Source organism: Cyrtonyx montezumae, unplaced genomic scaffold (assembly GCF_038088225.1).
Source record: "Cyrtonyx montezumae isolate F1298 unplaced genomic scaffold, pur_monq_1.0 scaffold_6, whole genome shotgun sequence".
NCBI lineage: Eukaryota > Metazoa > Chordata > Aves > Galliformes > Odontophoridae > Cyrtonyx > Cyrtonyx montezumae.
The window spans coordinates 3,833,621-3,845,589 of NW_027072067.1; the positions used below are offsets into that span (position 1 = coordinate 3,833,621).

The following is an 11,969-nucleotide window of genomic DNA, read 5'->3' on the forward strand; positions in this document are numbered from 1 at the left end:
CCAGTGGTGACCGGTTCATTGCACGGGAACCCCAAAAGCTTAAGGGTTGCTTAATCAGCAAACCACCTAAAAACCCACTCGGAGCCAGCTTCATCTGTCAGGACTCAGTGCCTCGCTCATCATTTAGTCACTGATTTCAGCAGCAGAACTTTGCACTGAATAGGATGCAGACCCTGAAGCGACTGTCAGAAATGTTTGGGAGGAATACAATCAGCTCTACCCTGTACACAGGGGAGTGTTGGATAGAAGTGGCCAGTGTAGGGCCACAAAAGCAAATCAGTAAGCCAGGAATGAAACACTGGCTCCCTAAGTGGCATTCCAGTCATTGCCTGTTTTCCAACCACATAATAAATCTTGGTACAGAACCATCAAGTAACAACCCAACCCCTGTTCCTGCTACTCACCCAAAGAAGCCTTTCAGGAATGCCACATAGATGAGAGGTGCAAAGAAGCTGAAGTAGAGGAACGTAGTAGCATCAACACAGCTGTCAAAAGCAACAGGGAACATGAATGTATCTAGGACTCAAACAGAATACAGCTGGATAACCCCAACCACGTCCACGCAGAAGAAACGACTCTGTTTCCTTCAAGAGCATGCAAGCCAAGCACAAATCCTATGCTAAACATGCAAAGTAACAGACATTGCTGCAACCATGTCACTGCTTCTAGTCACTCTGAAAGGGAACCATGCCACATCCCAGGATGTGACTCAAGGCAGAGTCCCAGTACTCCCAGTTTTGACTCATGGAATGTGATTGATCCCTGCAGAATGAGACTCCAGATATGACTGAAGGTGCCTCTGTTACTTCCAGCACCTCCACTTCCAAAAACAGGCTATTTGCTCGCTGATTAGATACAAAACAAGCCAATGGACCAGGCATCAGTGGACTCACGCTGCTGCTCTTGTTCACCACCTCAAGACCACTGTGGAACATGCAGCTCCAAAGACTTCCCAGCTGTGAGTTTCCTGACCATTTAATTTTTTTTTTTCGTCCAATAAAACAACAAAAAAAATAGCTTTATTCCTCCTTAGGAACACTGTAGAAGTTTGTTTACCCAAGACAGTGTTGAAGGACACAAATGTACCACTAGAAAGCAGGCTGTAGACTCCTTCCCCAACATACATACCACAGTCCTTCTATAATATCCACACAGAGAAGGGCACTGCCCAGACCCTGCACCAGATTCAGCACTGCCAGGATCCCAGCATAAATGTAAAAACTCTTCCTGGCTGTGAGAAAGACATGGGCATAAAGGTAAAGCTCAACCTCATAACCACCAGCACAATGCAAATAGGTTCTGTTTGACAGAGACAGCAAACCCAGTGTAAGCATCTCAGCATCTTGGTTATTTATAAACTCTTAGCAGTAAAGACCAAATTTTTCTGTCCCACACTGCCAGGACTGACAGAGGTATAAAGGGCTGAACATACTCTCCTGCACATGTATGCATGCAAACACACAGAAAATGAGCTCTGAGAGCACGAAAGCAGATGGCTCTGGCAACACATGCCAAGACACTAGAGACAAATAAAGAACTCCACAGCTCAATCTGAAGTTGTACCCTGAAACAGCTAGATGCATCCATAGCACAGCCATACAGAGGAACCTCTTACTCCCACCACTTATGTTATATACTGGTGCTGCTCTATTTACATGATGGAAACACTACAGTCACTTACAGGGCAGAGAAATCCGATCTTTAAGAGGAGTTTTTGGAAGAATCACCACAAAGGAATAGACCTGTTGAGACAAAAAAAGATTTTTCTGTAGCTTAGGAAGACTTGCAAGGACAATATGTGGTATCACGAGCATCCTAGATGTCTCAAATCAGGGCACAGTCCCCCATTATTAAATCCAGTGCAAATGTGAGAGCTCCACATCTCACCTCATCTGCACACAAAGGCCAGTCATCAAGAAACAAGGTAGTGAGGAACACCTGAGTTCAGCTGGGATTCATTTGTTGCAGTTTGCATCTTTACTTCTTCCACTTCTCCACCTCGTGAAAAGCATCAGTGCTGCATTGCCTATCAGGCAGGAAGGGCCCAGGGCCTTTCTATACTCAAATCATCCTCCTTGTCTCATTTAGAAAATACAGAGAGGCTGTCAGAGTATTTAACACATGCCTCATACTCACCAGAAAGAAGAAACAAGAGCTGGCAAGCCAGAAGTGTCTCCCTCCGTGGCCATAGATGTTGAAGTCTTCAGCTGAGAGGTGAGCATCAGGGTATAGGATTTCCAAGGTCCCCTAGGAAAGAAATGGCACATCACAATACTGTTATGGTTGGTATCCTCGTTACAGTGACTGTCTGTATAAAAGAGACTATGTTTAAAGTTCAAATAAAAGTTCTCTGCCACCTGAGACACAAATGTTGCCCATTAAGTTCACCAAGGAGAAAAGGAAGAAGCACAAGACGTGAGGGGGGAACAAAGTGACAAGAATGAGTATCTAAAGGAAACAGTATCAATGATATTCCAGAAAGAGAGTAAAAGGAGGAGAGAGGATGCCATCAGCCATCTGTTCCAGAGACCCATTTGAATCTCTCACTTACACCTATCTTGCTATACCCAGAATATAAATGCCTACACTTGTGTAAGAGCTGGGAAAGAAGACTGTCTCCCCCATTTGAATCTGAGAAATGATTAAGAACAGAAGCCACCGTACAGTGGAGAGAGAAAAGCACTTTTAAGCATATACTGAACCCAGATTCAGTGTATCAAAGTGCTAGAGCTGTAGGTGCACAATTAAGTGTCATCTGGTAATGAGCAGCTCACTGCCTCTGCACACAAGGGCCTGATCACCAAACAGCTGCCTGTGTTATTCTGGTATCACCTCAAATAGAGGCACAAGGCTGACCACTTACATACCAATGAGAAGAATAACACCAGACACATACTGCATTGTCCAGAGAGATGGACTGAGCTAATAAATGGAGTTAGCAAGCCAGCTGCTAATTTGAAGGGAAGCAAGAGCTCTCAGATCAAGAGAAAGGAGACAAACAGCATAGTGCACAGCCTGGTGAGCACACTTGGGCAGTCTCCATCTAGTTTGCATTGCACTTGAAGCCAGATTCAAAATTCATGGCACAGATGTGAGAAATTCCAACTCTTGTTCCAAGATCCACTGGACAAAGCCATCCATCTGTATTTTCCACCTTATTTCTCAACCCTGGCTGAGCCACTCATGCCATGAAGAGGACTGTCTAGAGTATATTCTGGGGATCTTCATATACTACCACAAGAATTCAGTCTTCCCCCACAGCCTAAAGAGCAATGCTGCTGCTTCCCCCACGCCCCAGGCAGGAGCCCCACACCTGACTTTAAGCCAGTTAACCTCTTCAGCTCTAACATACTCACCTGAGTGACAGAATATGCTAAAGACAGCACTGTAGTGATTGCTAGAACATGCTTCACACTTGACTTGCTCTCCAGGTGACCTGGAATTAACGAATACAGAAGTGATTCGGGATGTGCTAAAAATCAGTTCTCCCCAAAACAATCACAAGAAAACATCTGCATTTCCAAATGCCCTATGGGAAGGTTCCAGCTCACTTAACCCTTCATAACTGCTTCCACTTGCGGAGCTGATCCTTTTAAACACAAAACAAAGCCCATAAAACAATAGGTTTTAAACTTGCTTTCCTCCCACCCACACAAACATACAAAAAATAAACGAGTTCATTCACTGGTGTTATGAGGCCAAAAGGAATAAAAGCAGGAATGACTCCATAATCTGCTACAGGGACAAGCTGGAGATTATTTTCAGGAAAAACAGTGATGGGAGACTGAGTTAGAGGAAGAAAGGCCTAACAATTTAGAACCATTTGCACTGAGATGTGCTGGAGCAATCAATCCCTGAAAGCTCCCTCCAGCCTGTATTATTTTACAACCCCACAGAAGTGAGAACCAGTACTCCAGTCTCAATTGCAGATGTGATAGAGACACCTATCAAGTTCCCCCTCCCCCACGTCTGCCCCTCAGCAAGATGTGTTCCAAACTATTTTCACTCATACAACTGAATGCAGAGTGACTGACTACAAATGAATTGAATGAAGCCAGGAGAGAATCAAACTAAACAAGGGTGAGAGGACAGAAGTATCCTCAAACATAACCATCTTACATAAGATGTGTTTTATGCAAAGATCAGACATCTGGTCTGTGTACAAACAGTCTTCTGCACATGTCGTGCAGTACCTCACCACATGCAGGAGAAACAAAGCACAGATAAACCCTGAAACTGCACAAGTTGCAGAACCATAAATGTAACCACAGGCTTCCAACCATTGCTAACAAACTGCCCAGTTTGTCTTCTGTCTTTATTCCAGAACCCCTTAAACACACACTTACAGATGCAGCCTTGGTGGAAAGGAAGGGAATAGGAAACATTGGTAGCACTCAGTAAAGCACCTGACACTTACCAAAGGCAAGGCCTAGAATCACCACGCTCAGCTCGATCGCCAGAAGGAAGAACCTCGTGATCTCCCACAGGATCTGTGGCATAAAGAAAACAGACGAACATGATCAGAAGGAGCCAGGAACCAGCTACAAGTTAATACAGAAAATGATGCTCTCTACTCCAGGGGATGGCTGTCTCTCAGTGAGCAGGCTATTCCTGCAACCTTCCCTTATGATTTGCACGATGCTTATTTTTCACATCCCAAGCTCTGACCTTGCCTGGACAGGACAATCATGTGAGAGCAAGCAAACAGCATAGAGACAATGTGGCCACTGCCTGCCACGTTTATGAACTGGTCATTTGCCATAGCCATGCACTTCTGTGCTACTCAAAGGAAGAAGCAACTCAAAATGATCTTACAGCTCTGATATTCAACTGGGCCAGATCCTAAAGTAGTAAATTCTGAAGTAAAGACTGAAAGAAGACATAAGTCTTCCTTCAAAGACAGTGGTCCCCAAATCCAAAATATAGCCAACTCTGCAATTAATAGCTTCCAGTCTGTCATTTTCATTCCCATACTTTATTTGGTGAAACAAGACCAGATAAACAGCAGGTTAAGAGACTTTCCAGAAAGTCCTCCAATAAACCAGTGTCGAACCTGGGTACAAGAACCTAGATTCTGGCTCATTAATTCTTTTTCTCCAAGCTCCCAGTAGCACTGCTTAGAAAATATGCAGATAATAAGAGGCAAGTGATGCTTTTTAACACAAGAGAAATATGTGTATATGAGAAAAAGGATAAAAAAATAACAGTTAAGAGGCATCTGCAGGAAAAAATTATATCAAGTCTGTCTTTCTGCATAACTTCTCAGCAATTGTACTGTGGAGAAGTACCAGCAGAGCTGAAAAAAGCAACTTCTCATCTCTTCTCCATTACTCAAGTCCTGGACTTCTGTCTGTTCAACAGAGGTGAATGAAAATGCAACAAATACTCATCCACACATAACACACAGTGCCTAAAAATGCTCTGACAGGCAACATTAAGGAGAAAAACACCATACAGATCCTCAGTGAGAAAGGCAGATGATCTGTGGCTCTTCTCTCTCCAGCACCTCAAGATAGGCAGAGCTTTTTGTTTTAGGTAACACTCTGTTGCAACTCAAGTGATTACAAAGGAACAGCACATACAAGGCTATTTCCTGTTTGTTAAGGGTTCACCCTGTGCTGGAAGTAACTGCAAGGACATCCTGCTATCAGGACAAAAAGTAGTTTTATTTACTTTCAACACAAGGAAGTACAGTATTTTTCCAAGAGCCCTTCAAAGACAGCAAGAACATGGAAGGCCACACTTCTCCTATCCACTAAAGGTATCTAAATGTTTGTTTAGCTCTTGCAAAGCAGAACTTTCTATCTCTGAAACAGGAAAGTTTTACCACCGTTTGCATGTCTAAATTAGGAAGCCCATTGTTTTACAGCCTGAAGAGGTTGTGACCACTTAGATACAGCTAGAACAGGATTTCATAGTAAACACAGCTATAAGCACTGCAAATAAAACCACCTTCCTCTTGCATGCACACAAATGGGAAGCAGTAGCAGAACACCGTGGCCACACCACCACAAAGCAGAGCCTCCAGAATGAGTGCTGTACCTACCTTATCAGCAACTGTGGCAGCATCAGAGGCACTCACAGTCATGGAGACAACAGCACGGGCAATACCAACCAAAGCCACCACAAATACCTACATGAAAAAAGTAGCAAAGAGATTAATTCAAAAGGCACGTATGCATGGTGATCATAGACATTTCTGGCGTGCTGTTTCCAGGCCAGCTTCGAAGTCTTTTTATGTGTACTGGGGACTTCCCATAACATATTTGAGTTAACTTCCTGAAGGTTTATCAGGTACAGGAATTCTGGCTTAGAGCTTATGAAGGTGCACCTCTCTTCAGCTGTCAGATTAAGCACTCCTTTACGACGACTCTCTTACAAGCAATCATTCTCCACACCTCTCAGTTCACTGGGGGCGATCATACAAAAAAATACATCTCTCTGAATTGGAAGATCAAGTGCTTGGTATGACTGAATAAACCAATCCCATCAGATAACAGAAGCCACTTGATACCGACTACCTCATCTCAGATCTTTGATAAAGCTGAAATCCACACTGTTGTTTCTTTTCACAACACTGACAATGCTCAGGAACGCAAAAGATAAGACAACTCCGATAACAGCTTTAAAGCATCTTCACCTACTGCACAGTGCAGCGTTAAGATACCCAAGTCAGCTCATACCATTTCAGCATGACAGCACAGATCTCAGCAAGGCTAATCCTCCAGTCTCTGTGCTGCCTCAGCCATGCTACAGAATGAAGAGCTCTGTTGGATATACCTATCCTCTGCTGTACAGACTCGCTCTCTGAGAAAGCAGATTTTTCCAGATACAATTCTCCAAGCTACAGGCTTATTTACACTAATGACAAAGGTATGAAACAGCCACATCTATCACAGAGTGAGAAGTACAAGCTGACTTCAAGGTGGATGGAGAATGGAATCAACCAAAAAGCCACCTACAGCAGGATGCTTCCTCCTCAGAGGAAGAGGAGATGCAAATTGCTCAAAAGAATAACCATGCAACATTCCCTTCTTGGGTGGAAAACAGGGACAAAACACTGACAAAAAAAGAAAATCCCTGGAGCAGCAACAACTCAGAGAGGAAGCAAAAAGGGTGTGTTTTCCTTTCAATAGAGTCCTCCAGAGCTATCAACTTGGCTTTAATCACTGACTCCACAAGAAAGCATTCCTTCAGAATGCGACAAAGAGACATCTGAAAGGAAATCCTCACTGAACATACTGATACTCATTTCCAGAGAGAATAATCCAGAAGATCAAACTGAGTGAAAGCAGTTTTCTCTACGACTGTTTCAGCACTTTCTACTTCTCACACTGCTCTGAAATTGTCAACAGCAGAGTCAGCTCGCTCTTTCTTCCCTCTGGTTTCTGAGGAGTTTTGCTTCTGAGAGACTTCAGAGCTTTTTATTTTCATTTACCTTCCCTGTATTACTGGAAATGAAAAGGAATACCTAAATCCAGACTGGAAATTGACAGTAAAATTATTATTATTATTATTTTTAAGTTTGGAGCAGTTGTGTATGGAGCTGCTTATTATGCTCCAACATTTCACACATGTGAACTCAGTGAGATACTGGTTTCATGTCATGCCACTTACCACAAGGAACAGGGAAAATATAAAATGCTGGATTCCAAGTCTACAGCACAACAGAAGGAGACCAGAGAATAAAAAAAAGCCACCATAGAATAAATCCACCTATATCCAGATATGGACATAACCAGAAGCTGAAAAGCAGAGTTCAGACAGCAAAAAATCTACTCCTGGTAGCGTACCTCCAACTGTGAGATTTGGTCTAGGCTCTCTCTCCATTGGTTCAGCAGTATTGCTCACAAGTGGTAACAAAAACACTCCTTCAATCAGTTCAAAAGCACACAGCAGTACTCACAAGTATGTAGAATGTAGTGAAGATTGGGCTGGAAGTGACCCGGATTTTGGCCCTGGCAGAGGGCAGCTTCCAGAGAAGAAACATAAAGAAAAGCACATTGGGAACCAGGAGCAAAAGATCCCAGTAGCGGACTCTGCAAAAAGTAAATAGAACAGTTTTGTCCTGATCTTCAGCATCTAGAAAGCAAGGTACCAGCCCCTTCTCACCCAGCTCTGAGAAAGCAAGCTCTTTTCCCTGACCCAGACTGTGATCCCATCTTCTCTTTCTCACCTGGACTTCCCAATGTCCTCATAGAGCAACAGCAGGCACTTATGTGGCACCGTGATGTTCGTGCCATTGATTGTCTGCGTCGTTGGAGACAAAGCTGTCACATTATCTAGTTCTGTCACCAGGGCAGTAGAGTGTGTGATGTTGTCAGACATGGAGAATCTCATCGTGGTCATCACGGACTGGAATATCCTGCCTTCTTGCTTGTTCAGGTCAAACACGGCACGAGACAACAGCAGAGAGAAAAGGGCACTTTAAATCAGTTGTGAGTCAGAGTTAAAAAAGCATATCCCTTCCATTAGGGCCACACACAACTGCTTCCTGCATGTAACAGCAAATTATTGTAATCAAAGACTATTACACAACAGAATAACACCTGCCTTTACTCTGCACACAGCCATTAAGGTAGACAGTGTAAAATCAGCATCTTGTATCACAGTAAAATGCACCTTCAGAACAGTGATTATTTGAGCCTCAGCAGATTGATAGGAGACATCAAACCTCAGAAGCAATACATGGCATCGTCAGACAGATAAAAATCCTGCTGCATCAGAGCACCGATTATTCTAGCTCCCAAGCACAAGAAGTCAACAAACTAATTTCTACAACAGCAAAGGAAAAGTTGCTAGCAACTCCACAGTCAGAGACCCACATTCTTCTACCTACAGGGACTGTATTCAGAAATCAATCCTCAAAAAGCCAAAATTCAGCATATTTCCCTCTCTGCAAGACACCAGAACTATTCTGATCTTAAGCAGCACAGTAAAGATGCAGAAAGTTAGCATCTCCTTCAAGCTCACTGGCAGCAAAGAGCTGTGAACTCAGAGCGAGTCATGGTGCTTGGCTCTCCTGCTGCCCTACCTTACCCCCCTTCAGGCACCCAGAAAACAGACAAGACAGAGCTTCCCATTCTCCTGCTGAGATGTTTCTGAGTTGCCTGCCCTGAGAGATCATTATCTTTTCTGCCATCTGTCCACCCCCAGGCCCTGTGCTGCTGTGTTATTAGCTGTCCTTGCAGAAGACAAACTTTGCTCTCTGTTACACTCCACACAACTTGTACCCAGTGGCTTTCTAAGTGCTGCAGCAGTAGAAGTAACAGCTGCAGTCTCTCTGTTGGTTCCACCATCACCTCAGAAGCTCGAGTGGATATGCACATCACCAGAGACTGAACCACGTGCTACGGCCAATCCAGAATTCATCTTAAAAGAAAAAAATCTCCCTGCTTGAATCAAACCCTGGCTGGCATAGCAAAACCAACAGCCTCAGTGCCAGGAGTCAGCAGGTCGTTTTCCTGGTAGGTTTGAGATGACTCACAGGTCAGAGAGAACAAGCACAACCCTGTGTCACCTCTGGAGCTTTCAGGGCTCAGCAGCACCTTCCCCACAAACTCCTCAGGACTCCAGGGCACAGACCTTCCTTCAGAGGCTGAGATTCATCCTAATTCTTCTGAGGACTGGAGGCACCACGCCTCTCCCAACAACCCCTCCCCTTTGATTCACCCACATTGATAGATACTCCCTGGGATAGGATTTTCCTTTCCAACTGCCATATGCCATGCTGCACATAAGACATTGTTAAATAAACACACAGAAAGCTGGAAAGATCAACTTTGTGCTGAGATGGCAATACCTGTGCCAGACGATCCCAGTCCTAGTGGGGGTTCCAGCAAGCCACCTTCACACTGCAGACTTCCCCTGAAGCATCCTCTCTTCCCTCCAGTAACTCACTCCTCTAGACTGACACCACTGAGAAGGATTTCCTGTAAATAATTCTGTTCCATTCTTCTCCTCTGAAGCATTTTCACTGACCTCCACAGCTCAGCAGCAGCAAACACACAGTCACATTTGCCAACACAGAAGAATCCCTTATTCCTTCTGATACTTAAAAATGCTGGGAAAGGATAGAGAAAACTCACAGAGCGTGAGTAGAATTACACCAGCTGTGAACCATCACACCTCTAACAGCTTCTGAGACAAAGAATTTCACCTGGGAAACCCCAATGAAAACGGTTTGATTAAACCTGCAGAAGAACTACATGGAAAAATAAACGTGTTCTTAGGAAAGAAGAACAAGCAGCCTCCAACCTTTTTCCCTAGAATCCATCACTATCACGCAACAACAGTGAGCTGCTGATAAGGAGAGGAGAGGCCACATGCAACAGTCAGCCTCAGTCACGAGGTTTCAAAGGGCAAAGCAGAACCCAGCTTACCACCGTGCCAGGCTGCTCACTGCGCCCTGGAGCTAGTACCCTACAAAGGCAGGGCAGCAAAACGAGCAGCATGCTGCAGAAGGGCAGCCAGAGCACACTGCCAGCACGCTTCTTGTCTTTCTAACAGCCAAAGACTACAGAGAGGATGCTGAGATGCATCCCGTTCCTGGTTGTGCTCACCAGCAACAAACCCACAGCAATGGGACTGGGAACTGACGCCAGGGAAGCAGTTAGGCTCCATCATGCCCAGCAGCACTGCTCCCTGCTGCACACCCCAAACCCGTGCCCCATAACCGGGTCAGCTGAGCATAGCCCAGAGATCACTCACCACACCCTGCCCAAGGCCACCAGCCCAGCCCACACAGAGGAGCTGAAGCCTCCCCGCAGCCACACAGCAGCACCCTGTGCCCCAGCCATCCCTTCTGACAAGCAGCTCGAACCACCACATGCTAGAAAACAAAAGGAAAAAGAGTTTTCTATGCCACTGTGATACAGCACCGGGCAGGCAGCTGCCTCTTACCGACGGGATTCTGCTTTTTGGTTCAGGACACATATTTATATTGTAACCAAGCTCAAGGAAACCCATGGCCCAGGTCACCAGCAGTTCTCTGCAGCCTCAAAACTCAACCACGTACAGGTGCACACACACCTACTGCACTTCCAGGTTTAACAAAAGCAATTGCTTGCTTTCTTTCTGGAAACAGCATTGGAAAACCTTGTGAGCACAGACTGCACCAGGGCTGGTACGCTCCCTACAACTCTGGATGTGTGTAACTGAAGTATGCTTACTGGATTCCTGCTTAAACAAAAGCATTACTTCAATAGGTTACACGGCTTTAAAGGGGAGAGGAAACCTTTTCCCGCTGCTGTCCTCTATAAAGACAGTTGCTCAGATCTCCCCTTCGATCAAAGCCATTGCCACTCACGGCCGGACTGGAACCAACAGGTGGCCCGCCTGCCCTGCCACGGCTCAAGTCCCTTCTCCCCAGCTTTCACTATCGCTTCTGCTTTAGGATGAAACTCTAAAAGAGAGGAACTAAAGAAAAGCAACAAAAGCACCAGTAAGTCAAAGCAGACAGAACGCCAAGCTCAGGAGCAAGCTGGGGTACACCACACATCACGTTTCCTTCCCGCACGAGGCAGAGGAAGGAAAGGAGCAGCACGGGGACGCCTCAGCTCCGCACAAACAACAGGCGAGCAGCCGCTGCGAGAGCAGCGGGACGAAGCGCGCGGCTCCAGAGCACCCCGAGCTCCGCGCGCACACCCGAGAACCAGCGCGGCCCCGAGGCCCGAGCGCGGCCGGGACAGCGGGCAGAGACCGCCCCACCCCCCCCGCTCCGGGCTCCGAGGGCCGCAGCCAGGCCCAGGCCGTGCCCCCCCCGCCGCCGTCCCGCTCCATACCCGCAGCTGGGCGCGGCTCTGCCCGGCCTTGGCCTTCCCAGCGCTCAGTCGCGGGGGCCCAGCCCCGCCATGCCAGGCCGCGGCCCCAGCGCTGCTGCTGGGGAGGCGGAAAGAAGCGGAGGCCCCGGCCAATGGTAAGCGGAGGAGGAGGAGCTCGGCGCCGGTGGGAGGGCCCGGGTGGGCGGT

At 46.2% G+C, this 11,969-nt stretch overlaps 1 protein-coding gene across 3 annotated transcripts in view; it reads right to left on the bottom strand.

Moving 5' to 3' along the window:
* TPRA1 (transmembrane protein adipocyte associated 1) overlaps positions 1–11,855 on the bottom strand; it is a 42,196-nt gene extending 30,341 nt beyond the window's left edge. Inside the window, exons 1-10 of one of the 3 annotated variants that reach the window (XM_065749265.1) lie at positions 11,784–11,855; positions 8,177–8,376; positions 7,907–8,039; positions 6,047–6,133; positions 4,418–4,490; positions 3,357–3,436; positions 2,137–2,247; positions 1,682–1,742; positions 1,129–1,231; positions 405–485 (exon numbers count right to left, since the gene is read on the bottom strand). In XM_065749265.1, coding sequence (XP_065605337.1) covers positions 405–485; positions 1,129–1,231; positions 1,682–1,742; positions 2,137–2,247; positions 3,357–3,436; positions 4,418–4,490; positions 6,047–6,133; positions 7,907–8,039; positions 8,177–8,349 — 902 coding nt within the window. In that variant the 5' untranslated portion in view covers positions 8,350–8,376; positions 11,784–11,855. Of the gene's footprint in view, positions 1–404; positions 486–1,128; positions 1,232–1,681; positions 1,743–2,136; positions 2,248–3,356; positions 3,437–4,417; positions 4,491–6,046; positions 6,134–7,906; positions 8,040–8,176; positions 8,377–8,622; positions 10,207–11,783 lie in introns of those variants that run through there. The other 2 variants (XM_065749266.1, XM_065749267.1) reach the window with 2 other exon arrangements.
* Positions 11,856–11,969: the final 114 nt, after the last annotated feature.